Genomic DNA, 15,816 nt, shown 5'->3' on the forward strand with positions numbered 1-15,816 from the left:
TTTTTTTTTTTAAGATTTTATTTATTTATTCCTGAGAGACACAGAGAGAGGCAGAGACATAGGCAGAGGGAGAAGCAGGCTTCTCCACAGGGAGCCTGATCCCTGGATCACGCCCTGAGCCTAAGGGAGAGACGTTCAACTGCTGAGCCACCCAGGCGTCCCTCCTATCATCTCATCCTTTAAGATTATTCACTTTTTATAGTCTGATTCTTCAGGAGAATGGAATTTTAAATAAACAGAACACAACCTTGGTGATAGTATCCTATATTAAAACAAAAAGAACAACAAAAATACCAAGGAATTTACCCCCTTATTGATTCACAAAGCTATTAAGCTAGCTTCTTCCTGTATCCCTGTCAAAGGGTACATTTTGTGTTATTTAAAACTCTGCAATAAATGATAGACAGAATAGCAATGTTTGCATAACTTCTTCATCTTTCTCCCTTTCCTCTCCTAGGATCTTTGCTCCCTGGAGTAGAGAAACTCACATTTTGACGTGCTGTGCTCTTCTGGGCTAAGCCTGCTCATGATGAGATCTAAGATGGTGTCATTTTCCTCTTATATTAAAACTCAGAGAGAGTGTTAGGAGACAATTGTGCTTAATACTTGCCTTCAGATAAGGTTTTATCCTTATTTATATTTCTTCTCAAGTATTGATCTGACTGTGAGTTTAATTCCAGGGAACAGGAAGGGACTTCCCAACTCAGAAATACCTCCTGAGCCCTGCCTACTGATACCTGAAACTACACTTTGTAACAGAAAGGTGTGTCCCTGTCAAGATACTCTTAGCCGTTAAGCTTTTGTCAGCTCCTTTTCTCAGAGGCAGATGTATTGACATGAAAAGGGAAGAAGTAACAGATATCACGGGGACTAAAAATGCATCTAAAAAAAAGACAGAGAAACAGCCTGCACATGACTTTCTAATATAAGCCCCATCTTCAGGACTATCTTTTACCTTTGTTGATTTTAGTCGTAGTTGTTCTCTTATCTAATATTTTAATAATCCTGGCCAGGATCTGGACATAGAAGGATAAGCAAGCTAAACCTGTCCCTGCCTCCAGAGGTTTATAATCTGACGGAGAATACATGCAAGTAAGCACACAATAACAATAAAGCATAATGAGCTTTGTAATCAGAGAAATACAGGTTGCTAAGGAGATACATAGTTGGACTATCTCATGCAATCTAGGATTCAGTTTCTGTCCCATATTTAAGGTGAGAACCATCGAGTGGCTAACATGAAGCCAAGCAAAAGGCCAATGTATGCATGTGTTGAATATCTTCTGACACTACATCATCCCATCTTGGTCTGTCATTCTGCCCTTGTGAACGAGAGTGTTGCGGAACAGCTCCAATGAAGAGGCCAGCTCAGTAGGATAACTGTAGGAGGATGTGGTTTCTGCATAGCTTCACTCATTGGTACCCTTTTGTGGTCTGACCAGCACCTGCAGCTGCTCTGTAGCTCTGCTCCAACCTGGCTCCTCTGCCCGCATGTTCCTCCCAGGTGCAGCCACAGGAGCTTTGGCTTGGGTATGTGACACATCAGTTCAGCAACCTGGCATATTTCAAAAGCAGAGAGGAGAAGGACAAGGACTCAGCCAGGAATGCAAATTGAGGGCTGTAGCAGAGTCCATGTGTATAAGAAATAACCCCATCCTCTGGGCTTTCATATCAGATATTCCAAGACCATTTTTGGACACTTAGTTAAATTATTAAACCACACAGTTTTGGGTAAAACTTTAAAAATATTCACTCTTGCCTCAGGCCAATACAACTTTAAAAATTCTCTGAGCAAAACTTTTCTCTTCTATTACCTTCTTAAGCCACAACTATTAAAGTTCCCAATTACTAAAATAATCAAGACACCATGACTTACTCATCTAAACACATATACACAAGGTAATTTCTTTATTGAGGTATTTGTTTCTCTCCAAATTGGCCACGAACATAAGTAGAGTACTAATCATAATAACAAAAAGTAAAACCTAAAAAGTTTCTCCTTGATTATAGTCTTTTAGACAACATGTCTCTTTTTTGGGTCACCAAAGATTACAATTCCTGGACTTTGAACATTTGGAAGCATTTCTATTATAGAAGAACCAGCTATCGAATTTCCTTGTCTTATATTTGCAAATGTGCTTTGTTCTCCAAAATCTTCCCTAAAAGGTCTTGGCTTAGGATGTAAGATCAAAGCATAAAATGTGACCTTGGCAGCAGGCTGGGAGGAAATGTGGACATTTGAAGTGGGCGAGTGTGTGGAGGAAGGAAGAACATTAATTCTTGCCCTGGCTTTGCAATCTGTCATTTAACCCCTCTGAGCCTCATTTTTCTGTGTTCTAATGCAGGAGATGAATTAAATGAATTTGTCTTGTCCATTGGGTAAAATTATGTTCTTCGGGAATTTACACTACTTGCCAATACCAATGATGCAACCATAGCATGTAAGCATAAAAACCAAGTCTGATGGGTTCCATGCTCACCCTGAGTCATTATCAGCAACTAGAAATTTGATAGTTTTAGAGTATAAATATGCAGTGATGTTAACATCATTGCACAAAAAGTTAAAAACATGACCGCCATTTAATATAAAATGAACCTCTGTTCATGGTTTTAATTCAACTCATTAATTAATGATATCCAAAAAGATAAGAAGGCATATTCAAAGAACATTTGAGGACCTGGGTAATTACGGGCAATTTAATAAAAGAATGTCAGAATAAGATGGTTAGATTAAACACTAGTTAATACCCTATAAGGAAGGAAACCATAATCTTTGAGACTATCTTTTCTACTAGGGAGGATTCTACAAATGAAAAATATCTAGGCACTAATCAAATATTAAAATTTAAATAAATAATTCTTTGATGAGCCTATTATACCATGGCATTCAAAGACATGCTACATCCTTTGTTTTATTGGATAATTTTTTGAAGGCTTCTGTACTGGAGACTCTCAAATATGTAACAGAAGTCTGACAGCTCCAAATATACCTGAAACTCATTCACCTCTCTCCCTATTTGCTCTGATTGCCCGCTGGGTGAATCATTATTTCCTGATGGTAACCTAGGGAAAATCAACTCACACGACATACATAATTTAGGGAAATTAAAAAAAAAAAAACAAAACTTCATTGTCACATTGAATTAACTTATTATCCTACTGGTAAAATCGAATTCATACTAATACCATTTTTATTTACTTTCTATGCTCGTTTGTTTTTGTAAGTGAAAGGTAGGAATGAGGGATAATAATGTAGGAGATTTATATTCATGTAATTTTAAAATAAACTATGAATAGAAGTCGAGGCCTAGCAGGAATTTATTAGACTTCACTGAGTTCTGTCGTGCTCACCTCAGAGAACTCTGATTTTAATAATATTGTCTCTGTAATTCTCTGCTCACTTGCAATTTTGCAAGTCAAAAAAAATTTTAGTAATAGGGTTTAAGTGAAAGAGGCATTTATGAATTTCTGTAATTTCTTCATGATTAAAAAAAGCAATTAAAGCGTCCCCTTAGAGAAAGCCATGCTGAGATTTTATTTTACAATGGTCACTCATGACAATAACTTAAGTTGGGTCAGCGATTTTCAGCTTTTGGGGGGAAGTCAAGAACTTACTAAAAACTATAGGTTTTTAGGAAAAGACAGTGAGCATATAACACATATATTATTTTATATTTAATTTTATTTGGGAATGATCCATGGACCTCTGCATCCCATCCATGTAGGGGATGAATTCACAACTTAGGGGTGCCTGAGTGGCTTAGTTGGCTAAGCATTTGCCAAGGACCCTGGGATTGAGCCAGCGACGGGCTCCTGCTGTAGGGAGCCTGCTTCTCCCTCTCCTCCCTGCTCTTGCTCTCTCACTAGCTCTTCACTATCTCTGCCTCTCTTTCTCTCTCTCTCTCTCCAATAAATAAATAAAATCTTTAAAAAAAAAAAAAAAGAACTCACAACTTAGAAAAATAAGGAACCACACAAAAGGCCATATGTGGGACACCTGATCCTCATAGCTTTCCTTCTAAGGCTCTCCTAAGATGTGACTTTATAAATCAGCTACATTTCAGTTTGGATACCAGTAGGTTGTTTTCTTTGAAGCTGAAGCAGACATACCCAGCAAGATGGGAAACCTAAACCAGATTATTTGAGGATAACATAGCACTCATCTAGTCTTGCTGTATTGACAATTCCTAAAATCATGAGCAGCCAAATGTAGAGTAAAACATCATGGGTTTCAGAGTGCATCCTTATTCTGCTTCTTATAAGTCAAAAGACCTTAGAAAGGTTCTTCCTTCCTTCCTTCCTTCCTTCCTTCCTTCCTTCCTTCCTTCCTTCCTTCCTTCCTCCCTCCCTCCCTCCCTCCCTCCCTCCCTCTCCCTCTCCCTCTCTTTCTCTCTCTTTCTTTCTTCTTTCTTTCTTCCTTTCTTCCTTCCTTTCTTTCTTTCTTTCTTTCTTTCTTTCTTTCTTTCTTTCTTTCTTTCTTTCTTCTTTCTCTTTCTCTTTCTTCTTTTCTTTCAAGATTTCATTTGTTTATTTTAGAGAGAAAAAGAGAGCACGTGAGTAGGGGGAGGCATACTGGGAGAGGGAGAGGCAGAAAAATCTCAAGTAGAGTCTGCACTGAGTGCAGAGTCAGACACTGGGCTCAGTCTCAAGACCTTGAGATCACGACTCAAGCTGAAACCAAGAGTCAGGCGCTCAACCAACTGGGCACCATCACCACCAACACCACCACCACCCTCACCCTCACTCCTCCCCCCACCCACCTCCAGAATTTATTTCTTTTAAAAAATTATTTATTTATTTCAGACAGAGAGAAGAGCAAGGCAGAGAGCACAAGCAGAGATGAGGGGCAGCAGGAAGAGAGACAAGCAGACTCTCTTCTGAGCAGGGAGCCCAATAGGGGGCTCAATCTCAGAAACCCGTAATCATGACCTGAGCTGAAGGCAGATGCTTACCTGCCTGAGCTATCCAGGTGTCCCTAGGTACTTGTTCCTTAAGGCTCAATTTTCTCACCTGGAAAATAAGGGTGATTAAGGAGCAGGGCCCAGAATATAGGTCTTTGGAGCCATAAACCTCACCTAATCAGCTGGGTAGAAGCAGGAAACAGATCCAAAGGTGAGGATATTATTTACCCAGTAACACTAATGCAAAGTCATGTAGAATTTGTTCTATTTGTATGTAAAATCTTGATACAGTGTTATTATTTTACCTCTACTCTAGACTTTGAGTCAAAATATTATATTAAGACTATAACTATGTTGTATGCCTCTCCATTGTCAGATTGTTGAGCTTTATAGAAAAGAAATAAACCTTGGTAAGTACTATTCTCTTTTGTGGAATTAATCTAAGGCCGGTTGAAATTCATGAACTAGGGAATCCCTGGGTGGCTCAGCGGTTTAGCGCCTGCCTTTGGCCCAGAGCGTGATCCTGGAGTCCCGGGATCAAGTCCCGCATCGGGCTCCTGGCATGGGGCCTGCTTCTCCCTCTGCCTGTGTCTCTGCCTCTCTCTCCCTCTCTCTGTGTCTATCATGAATACAAAAAAAAAATAAAAAAAAAAAACCACACTCCGAAGTATTATAAACAACATTTAAAAAAAAAAGAAATTCATGAACTATAATAAATTTCACTAATTAAAAAAAATATATAAAAATATTTGTCCAGGAAATTCTTATATTAAAGAATAAGAGATTTGCTAAGAATATTGTAAACCAAAATAGGCAACTTGGCTATCTTTTTTACCCAAAGTGTGACTAAACCTTTTGCTTATTTTAGGAACCAAACTGAATTTTTTGGGTGTTTTTTAAATTATTTTTCTTTTTAGCAATATACTAATATACTATATATACTACTTTCCAAAATCATTTATTAGGATGTTTAGTAAGTGGGCCAGACTCTCAGAGTAATAACAGTGCTCTCAATTATATACCATGTCTTGCACTGTGCTAATGCTTGTACATATGTTATCACAAATCCCACCCATAGTGTCGCAATGTAATAGTATTTCTCTCTTTTTATAAAGCCACACCAATAAGGTTCATATAAGTTAAGGGACTTACCCTAAGTCCCATCATTAGTTTCAATTCTTAAGTCTTATTTTCTACTTTCCACTGCATCTAATGCTTCTTTCAGAAGCTTCATACATAAGTTCTGAGACATACTAATTATAGTGACAACAATGCCATAACAATGACAATGAGAAATGAGCTCAAGTCCTCAGGGAGGTATGATCTTTGGAGTTCCACCCCTCCTGTGTTTTTCAGTTCCCTACTGGGGTCCTGAGTGCTCAAGCACTGTTCCTGCCACAGTGATCAACACTGACACCCACTGTCTCCATATAAGTGACTAGAAGCTCCTTGCCTCTAGTCACCACCACATGGTTCTCTTCCTCTTTGCTGTCATTTCTCTTCTTTTTTCAGTGGTCAAAGTCACCACAGTGTGGACTTGTTCTTAACCCCACTCTTAAGAGAGGGAACAGGGTCCCTGCTCAGAAGCAAAACTTTTACTCATTTGTCCAAATGAAAAAGGAAAGGGTGGCTACTGACCTTTAAGCATGTTCACCATTAAAGTTGAGACAGTATGAGAATGATCATGGCATATGATTGTTTTTGTGAAAAGTGAATACCCTGCAATAGTGAATACTCACTGAATTCTTGTTAAACATTGAAGAATGCACATAATTCAACTATAAAAGAACAAGGCAGGAGTGCCTGGGTGGCTCAGTCAGTTAAGTGTCTAACTCTTGATCTCAACTCAGGTCTCAATCTCAGGGTTGTAAGCTAAAGTCCCAATGTGGAGCCTACATAAAAAACAAAATCAAAAACAAACAAACAAAAAACAAGGCGACCATGAAGACAATAGTAACTAAACTCGTGTATCCACTTTAAGGCTGCCATTACTGTTTCCTTGCTTTATGATTTATGTCTCAATTTTATCAGTCTTATGAGTTTGAGGTTATTTGCATACACTTTAAATAAGCATCTAATTTAATGGTTAGATTTGAGTTAAATTTCATCATGGAGTCACATTTATTTAATGACAAATATTTATTGAGTTCATACTATGTGCCAAGGAGCAGAACAGTGAATAAAAACAAAGAGACAGTAAACAAAAGAAATCAAAATAATAGAAAATTCTAAGAAAATAAAACAGAATTAAGAGACACTACTGATGGGTATGAAAAAGCTATTTCAGATGTGTTAGTCAGCAGAGGCTTTCTTTCTTTTTTCCTTTTTAAAGACTTTATTTATTTATTCATGAGAGACACAGAGAGAGAGAGAAAGAGAGAGAGGCTGAGACACCGGCAGAGGGAGAAGCAGGCTCCATGCAAGAAGCCCGATGCAGGACTCGATCCCAGGACTCCAGGATCACATCCTGGGCCAAAGGCAGGAGCTAAACTGCTGAGCCACCCAGGGATCCCCAGAGGCTTTCTTGATAAAGTGACATTTGAGGCAGGACAGTGTGGAGCAGGTCATATGGAGGTAATAGCAAACACCAAGGCCCCAGAGTGGGCATCATGCTTAGCATGGTCTGTATACTGTGATGAAGCAAGTGTGCCCAGAAGGAAAAAAAAAAAACAAGCAGGAGGGAAATAGAAGGTGAGCTCAGAAGCATAGCAAGAGAGCTAGATCATCTTGGGGTTTGGAAGTTGTAATGGGTCATACCAAAGTGGTGATCCTGTCTGGGGTTTGAAATAGCTCAGTAACATGTTTGCCACAGACAGATGTTGTACCAGAAGGTATTGCGAGCCTGTGGCAGGCAAGTCTGTTTCAGAAAAAGTGGTCTATTCCAATCCCAGGGCTAATTAAAAATCTAGTTAATCTGAATGAGTTGAGGCAATTTTCAAAGGAATTTTGCAAGTCTTCTCAGAGGATTGTGGGAAGCCATTACAGACTCAATGTCATGCATATGCAACAGTTTGGGCCATGAAGAATTTTACAGTACACCCAATAGCTTGTAACACACAGTGACATCATATGGGGGTGGGGGGGCATAAGGTACAGACATTTCACAGCCTGAAATAATGAATAAATATAAATATGAAGGTCAAGGTATATTATTTAGGGATTTTATATCACAAATAACAGGAACCAAGCAGAGCTAGATCATATTAAAAAAAAAAAAAAAAAAAGATTGAGGTAGTTCATTATAAAGACATGGAGTGGCTCCCAGAATATAAGAGTAGGAAGGCAGGATGCCTTAGAAAGGAATTATTCAGGAATGGAAACTTGTCAAGACTCTCTTCATCTCACAGCCCTGCATTTTCCTACCCATATGCTTCATTCTTAACTCTGCACATAGAAGAGAATCTCTTGGCTGGAATCAGTTGTTTTCTCATGATCAGTTATAACCAAAGAAGTGAGGTCAAGAAGTGACAACAAGCATAGCTTGTTTCAGAGCCTGCTCCTGAAAGTCACTCTCAAAGAAGGTAGTGAGTTGGGCAAGCAAGCCATGCAACCTCTGCCACATTGGTCTACAATTAGATTATCCATCTGTATGTTTATTTTATGTGCAGATGACTTGGGAAAGTATTCCTAAAAGATCTCCTACCCTAATCCAAGGAGTTATTTTTAAGGGATGAGAAATGATAAGGCAGGCAAAAAATATATGTAAAGAAAAGTCACACAATGTATGCATTTTTCTTATGAATTATGTTTTTAGTGAGAAAATTTCTCTATCATGTCACTATGATGCAACAGGACAGAAAAATGGACTTAAGTCAGAAAATCTGATTTAAATCTTGGCATTATTAACTAATGGTTGTGGGGATGTGAGTAATTCATTCTCATTCTCAGATAAATGATGCAGTTGGACTAGATTCTTCTTAAGGTAGATACTCTTTGACTCTAACATAGTATTTCCATTTGGTAGCAAATAATTGCTTAAGCATTTGTTCTTAGGTTAATTATAAACATACAGCAAAAATGGCTAAGAGACAAATTCTACATCATCATTTATAATAGACAAGACATGGAAACTACCTAACTGTCCATCAGTGATGAACAGACAAAGAAGTCATGGCATATATATAATGTATATATACATATATATCTATATCTATATATATATATATATATTAGAATATAATTCAGCCATAAAAAAGGAAATGCATCCACTTGTGACAACATGGATGGACCTTAAAACATTATTGCTAAGTGAAATAAGTCAAACAGAGAAAAACACTGTATGTACTATCTTACTTATATATGCAATCTAACAACAAAACAAAAAAACACAAAACGAGAAAACCCCCACCAAACTCTCCGAAAAAGAGATCAGATTTGTGGTTACCCCAGGGGGGAGGGGAGCACCAATTGGAGGAAGGTGGTCAAAAGATACAAACCTTCAGTTATGAGATAAATAAGTACTAGAGATATGATGCACAACAAGACGACTAGAGCTAACACTGCTGTAGGGTATATGGGAAAATTAAGAGTGATCCTAAGAGTTCTCATCACAAGGAGAAACGTTTCTTTCTTTTCTTTTTATTGCATCTATATGAGAAGATGGATGTTAGCTGACCCTATTGTGATAATCGTTTCACAACATATGTAAATCAAACTTTCATGCCGTATGCCCTAAAAGTATACAGTAATATATGCCAATCATTTCTCAATAGAACTGGAGGTGAAAAAAACAAAACACACACACCCACCCATAGACACTATACATTTGTGTTTGCTCTTGACCTTGCTAATGTTTGACTTTGCATAAATTAGTATTTTAGTTAATTTTCTAAACCCAAATTTGCTTATCTGTAAAATGCAGGTATGGGTGACTACTTCAATAGATTGTTGTGCCACTGAATAAGAAATTGCAAGTCACCCGAGTTCACCATGAGTGCTCAATTCTGGTCATTGTTATCAGGCTGTGAAAATGCTTAAATTTGTCTTAAACTATATCACTTTGTATAAATGTGCAAGGAAGTGAAAATTAAACTCCAGTATTCCTTAAAGTGCTCTAATGGCATGGACTAATGAATACAAAATGAGATTAGAGATCTGAAGATTCTAGAGAGGTACTCTATAGGGATAACACCTCCATGCCATTGAAAACTCATTGTACCCTTAAACAATTTTTAATTGGCTTTGTAAAATGTGCCTTTCCCATTTCCCCCTGGGCAGATGTGAGAGCATGGAGTTGGACAATAAAATCCGAGATCTGATCGAGAGGAATGCTTCTCCCAATCATAAAGGGGCCACCCCAGGAGCCACAGCAGGTCAAAGAAATTCATGTTCTCTAAAGGTAAGAAACCACCCTTCTTTCTACATTTTCTCAAAATGTGTGTTCACCCAGAAGAATTTATGGGGACAGTCCCCAAATCATTTACAGTAATGTACTTCCTTGATGACTGAGAGGATAAAGTCAACCACTATAAAACCTCTCTTACACAGTCACTTCCTGTTACTGAGGAAACCCTTCAGCAGAAACACTTTCCCATTCAAAGTGTGATACCAGGCAGGCAAGTGTTGCTATAGGGAAGTGAGGACACACTCATGCTGTGAAAAAGAATGTTAAATAGAGCAACATCTCTTTTGTGGGGGAGGGAATCATCCAATTTGTGTAAACCATCTTACCTTGCGTTATAAAATCAGTACAATTCATTGTTATTTATTTATTCATTCATTCATTTATTAAGATTTTATTTATTTGAGTGAGAGAGCACAAGCAGGAGGAATGGCAGAGGGAGAGGGAGAAGGAGGGAGGGAGTCCAATGTGGGGCTTGATCCCAGGACCCTAGTATCGTGACCTGAACTGAAGACGGATGCTTAATTGACTGAGCTACCCAGGGACCCCACATTGTCCATTTTTTAAAGAAAAACAGGCTTTCCAGATAAAAGGAGCTATCTGACTTTGAATTTTTGTTTCAGGATATTTGTCTATGGTGCTTCATGGAAGCAAATAAAATTCAAAGATAAGGTTAAGCTAGGAATTTTGTGGATGACTTTCTTGAAACGCATCATAAATAACAACACGAATTCAAGCTCTGTAGCCCCCCTGATTACAAACCATCTCTAATGATCTTTTCCAAAAAATCTAAATATAAATAATTTTGAGAGTATGGCTGACAATTTAAAAAATGTACATAACTTCTACTTCATTTCTTATTTCTAAAGTAATTCATGTTCATTGTGGAAAAGTTATACTAAGCAGAGACAACTATAAAAACCCTGTAGAGACAGATTTCCTGTGGAGTTAATGAAGCTTGAATCCCATAAACAAATATTTACTTATGTACCTATGTTGCATTCATACACTTATATCTTTTTCTCTTAATGGAGGCCCTGGAATTGAATAAGGTATAAACTTCAAACCCCACTCAACATAGATCTCTCTCTGAAATCTCCTCTTGGCCCACCAGTCCCAGAGAGCATCTCTTAGCATTTGAGGTCTCTCTGTTTCTCTCTTTTTGTCACACACACACACTCACCAGCACATACTCAGTTTGTTGAACCTACCTTTTTTCACTTTAAAAATATGTTGCAGATATTCTTATGCCTCTTTTAATAAGAGGCATTTAATAATACATTTAATAAACACAGAATGGTGTGTGTTCGATATCTACATATGTTTTCCTGTTTAGAAACTCACTTCTTCCTGAAAAAATAGTATCTATTTTTTTAAAAGATTTCTTTATTTATTTTAGAGAGAGAAAGAGAGAGAGCACAAGTGGGGGGAAAGGCAGAAGGAGAATCCTCAAGCGGACACTCTGCTGAAGTGAGGTTCAATCTCACAAGCCTGAGATCACGACTTGAGCCTAAATCAAAAGTCAGACACTTAACCAACTGAGTCACCAAGATGCCACAAGTAGCATCTATTTTTAAAGTAAGAATGTCTGTGGATGATTAGAGCCACGGAGGGCTTATTTCTCCACTTCTCATCTCATCCCCTCCTCCCAACCCTCATATACACACCTCTAACTCCCAGTAAAATCCTTCCTCTTTCATAGAACTGTATGCTTTTCTCAAGTGGCCTCCTTGTCTACCTAACAATGGGATTTTGAATCCCCTCCAGTATTCTGATCCTCATATGTTCTGATCTTCAGCCCCCAAGACCCATTTGCTCATGACTGACTTCTTCCCAACTCTGTTCATTTTATCTTCTGGATTCCTCCTTAGATGATAAAAACCTCTTCTACATCCCCATTGTCATCCTCTTGGTAATTAATTTCCTCTATTTGGGGGACTTAACCAAAACTTGATCTGTCTTTAAGATACTGCTTTTCCCATCATTTCCCTGATGAAATTTGCTTATTTTCCTACACACCACACATCCAGGTAAAGGATTGCACATTTCCTTGTGAAGTGTGAGATAAAAAACATCTAGAAAAAGTGATGTGAGATCCAGTGTTTAAGGAAGTTGGAGAAGATATGGCATGGGCAGTGGGAGACAGAAGAAAGGAATGAAATTCCAATGAGTTCTTAAGACCTGTGAGAACAGCATTGAGCTTGGCCACCACCTCTTGATGATAAGACCAATCCCTACATGGTATTTGGGCAGCTATGTCTTCAATATCGTCATTACCACTTGCCAGCTTAAAATGTGTTCAGCACTCCTCCACTTTTAAACATATGTGAGATCCCACATTATTTTATGGTTAATGTTCTAACTTATTCTTGCACATCACAGCCAAGTTTATTGGTCAGGGCATCCAAAGCTTTTTGCCCGCTTATCACATCACTAATAAGCTCACCTTGATAAATCCAACAGTCATTTTGCAGCTGATTTTTCACTTGTCCTCTCATATGAATTTGATGCTATTTACTAACCTTTTAAAAATGTCTCCATCAACAGCTATAAAATCAATCTCTCATCCTCCCCCTGCCTCATACACACTTTTTTTTCTCTGATCTTTCCTATTCACCTTCACTGGCTTCATTTACGTAACATGCCTGTGTATTATCAGTGTAACCCAGGCATCTACATGTAGTCCTTGTCTTATTTAACTACAAAATATATGCCAATAGCTCTAACTTTCACTGTAAGTTCCTGTAACATGGAGTTCTTTTCTACATGCACATCAATTTAACTCAGTAGTTTCTTTTCCTTTTTTTTGTATATTTTTTTATTGGAGTTCGATTTGCCAACGTACAGTATAACACCGAGTGCTCAGTAGTTTCAAAAGTGAATTCAACATCTTTCCTGCTAAAACTGCTTGTTTCTTCCCTTCTACATTTCCTACATTAGTTAATGGATCATTATTAACTCAGTGATCCAAATTTGGGTATAATCCTAGATTCCTCCAGGGCTATCAAGCTGCTTAATTCCAGGAGGCATTCATAGAACAATGCCAGCCTTCAGGTTCTTGCCTTTCCTACCTTCATAAAATCTTTGGACTTCATTTCTTTCCCTTCATTCTTACTATCGTGCTGTGGTTTAGACTTATTATCTCTTCCCTAGACTATTGCTGGGAGGTGCCTAACTGGTTGCCCATCTTAAGTTTTCCTCCACACCAACTCATATTTACCAATATGGATCTTGTTTAATGTACAAGTGCTTAGAACTTAAGCATAGACTCCCTTACTTACATCATAAAGTCCAAATGCCTTGGCTTGATATTTAAAATCCTCCAGAGTCTAGTCTCTGCCTACATTTAAAATAAAACAGTAGGAAGAGAATCTAATATTTATTGATCAATTAACAAAACAAGTATGGAGGTATTTTACATTATGTTTGATATCTATAACAACACTTACATATTACTGTCTTTATCCTCATTTTCCAAATGAAGGAACTAAGGTTATAAAAATTTTAAAATGTTACCTAATTCACAAAGTTGTAAAGTTCTAGTCTTAAAATAGGAAGCCAAGCTTGTGCATATTTTTCTTACAGTGTCATGCTGCCTTTTGCATCTCCTGCCACTTTCTAAAATGCACTTTGTGCTCTAGCCACCCCATAATCCCTTAGCAGACCATGTAGTTTCATATGCTATGAATTTTCACATGCTGTTGATTTATTTTTTTAAAAATAAATTTATTTTTTATTGGTGTTCAATTTGCCAACATACAGAATAACACCCAATGCTCATACATGCTGTTTATTTTTTGTGGAAACCTTCACCTCCTATTTGATGAACTGTCTGTTATGCCAATTCAAACCTTTCATGATACTTTTCATCTCCCTCTCTAGTCCCACAGAATAGCTCAAGCCCCTTCTGCTCTGTCCTAAACCTTTACCTTTATAGTTCATTCATAGGCTTTATCATGTTGGTTTTATAATCCTTTATGTATAGATATGTCATCACCACCAGTCATGAACTTCTTAAGGATGGGATATAAAATGTCACATAAAGGTATGAAGTGTCACAATATAGGGTTTTTTTTAGAAGGCACCTATATTAAACAACATGTTTGATCTATGGTAAAGCTAGATTTACAATCAGATTATCTCTAGTATCCCTCCACAAGTAATTCTCAAAGTTTGCGGGGGAATCTTGAATGTATACTCATAAACCCAGAGTCTCATCTGTTGTGTGGAAAGCACCATTTGTTCTTGTTCATTAGGGTCACCTAAAACTATTGATTGTTAATGATTGTCAGATGGTTACCTATCACTGCAGCTTCCAGATGTCAGTTTATCACCCTTGGCAATGCCGTTGTGGTACTACTCACTGTGCTGTGTATGTCTAAAATGGGATGTGTACCCCAGGGCCCCAAATACACATAAACACTACTGCTGTCTCTACTTGAGTGGAGAAACGTTTTCTTTCCCAATTTTAGCTATACTCGTTTCCAATGCTACCTTACACATCCAGTGTTTCACAGAGATATATGTAATAGTCTTTGATTCCCACTTTTGGGGTTTTAGCTACCATCTACTGAGTGACCATTTTGGACCAGCACTTTGAAAAGCATTTCTATACATTAGCCCATTTAATCTTTACCCTTGTGTAGATGGGAAAACTGAGGTTCAGTGAGTCTAAAGGATTTTCTCATGGTCTTAAAACTGGACCTAAACCCAGTTCTGTCTGACTTGAGTTGCACCTTCTCCTCTTGATTCCCTCTCCCTCACATAAGAGTCATTTGGCAACTGGGCCATAACTCAAGTTGGTATCAAGAATGATGTTATTGTCAGGGCAACCCCTCCTCTCTGGGCTGAAAGCATCATCCTTGTATGGAGCTACTGTGATAAAGCAAAGCTGGGGGCTCTACCTGCCTCCCTACCCTCTGCCCTGAGGGCTCAGGAAAGTCATTTTCCTTCCTGGAAAACCAAGATGTTGTCCAGACAAGAATCCCCCTTTGTTCCTGCCCCAGTTTCTAGGTATTCAGAAAGAGCTGCACTCCCCTCCTCCTACTGCAGGGGCCACTGGACAACATGGTTTCTTGGGCAAATTCCCTTTTTCTGGCTCCATGCTGTGAAGGAGGAGCTGCAGAGCAGGGTTTGGGAGTGGGGAAACTCTTTCTTGTGGCTTTCACCTTACTTTTATCTTCTCAAACAGTGTTTCAGACCCAGAAGGGAGCATAACCCTCCCATTTCATGAACAGGAAACTGAGATATCAAAGAGCAGAACTTTGGACACAGTTCTTGCAGATTCTATCTGAGCCACTTCAGGGTCCCAGCACTCCTGTCACCTTTTTGTCATTCTCTGGCCTAAGACAGGGTCAGAATGTGTGAACCTTCCCCAATAAAATGTTTGACAAAGACAAACAAAACCAAACAAACAAACAAACAAACCCCAAAACCCCTGTGCTTTACTCTTTGAGAAAAGTTTCCCAGGAACAACCCCTGGGAGTCTCTCTGTATCCCAGTAGACTTCAAGCATAACTCCCTCAATTGTCGTCTAAAGGTATCTTCAAATATTTGACTGCTTGAGTGAACACA

General features: G+C 38.3%; 1 protein-coding gene across 3 annotated transcripts in view; it reads left to right on the forward strand.

Moving 5' to 3' along the window:
* TNIP3 (TNFAIP3 interacting protein 3) overlaps positions 1 to 15,816 on the forward strand; it is a 103,343-nt gene that overhangs the window by 42,022 nt on the left and 45,505 nt on the right. For all 3 annotated transcript variants that reach the window (XM_077861170.1, XM_077861171.1, XM_077861172.1), the window contains one exon: positions 10,119 to 10,239. In XM_077861170.1, the coding sequence (XP_077717296.1) occupies positions 10,119 to 10,239 (121 nt within the window). The remainder of the gene's footprint in view (positions 1 to 10,118; positions 10,240 to 15,816) is intronic.

The sequence above is a fragment of the Canis aureus genome, chromosome 20 (assembly GCF_053574225.1).
Source record: "Canis aureus isolate CA01 chromosome 20, VMU_Caureus_v.1.0, whole genome shotgun sequence".
NCBI classification, from domain to species: Eukaryota; Metazoa; Chordata; class Mammalia; order Carnivora; family Canidae; genus Canis; species Canis aureus.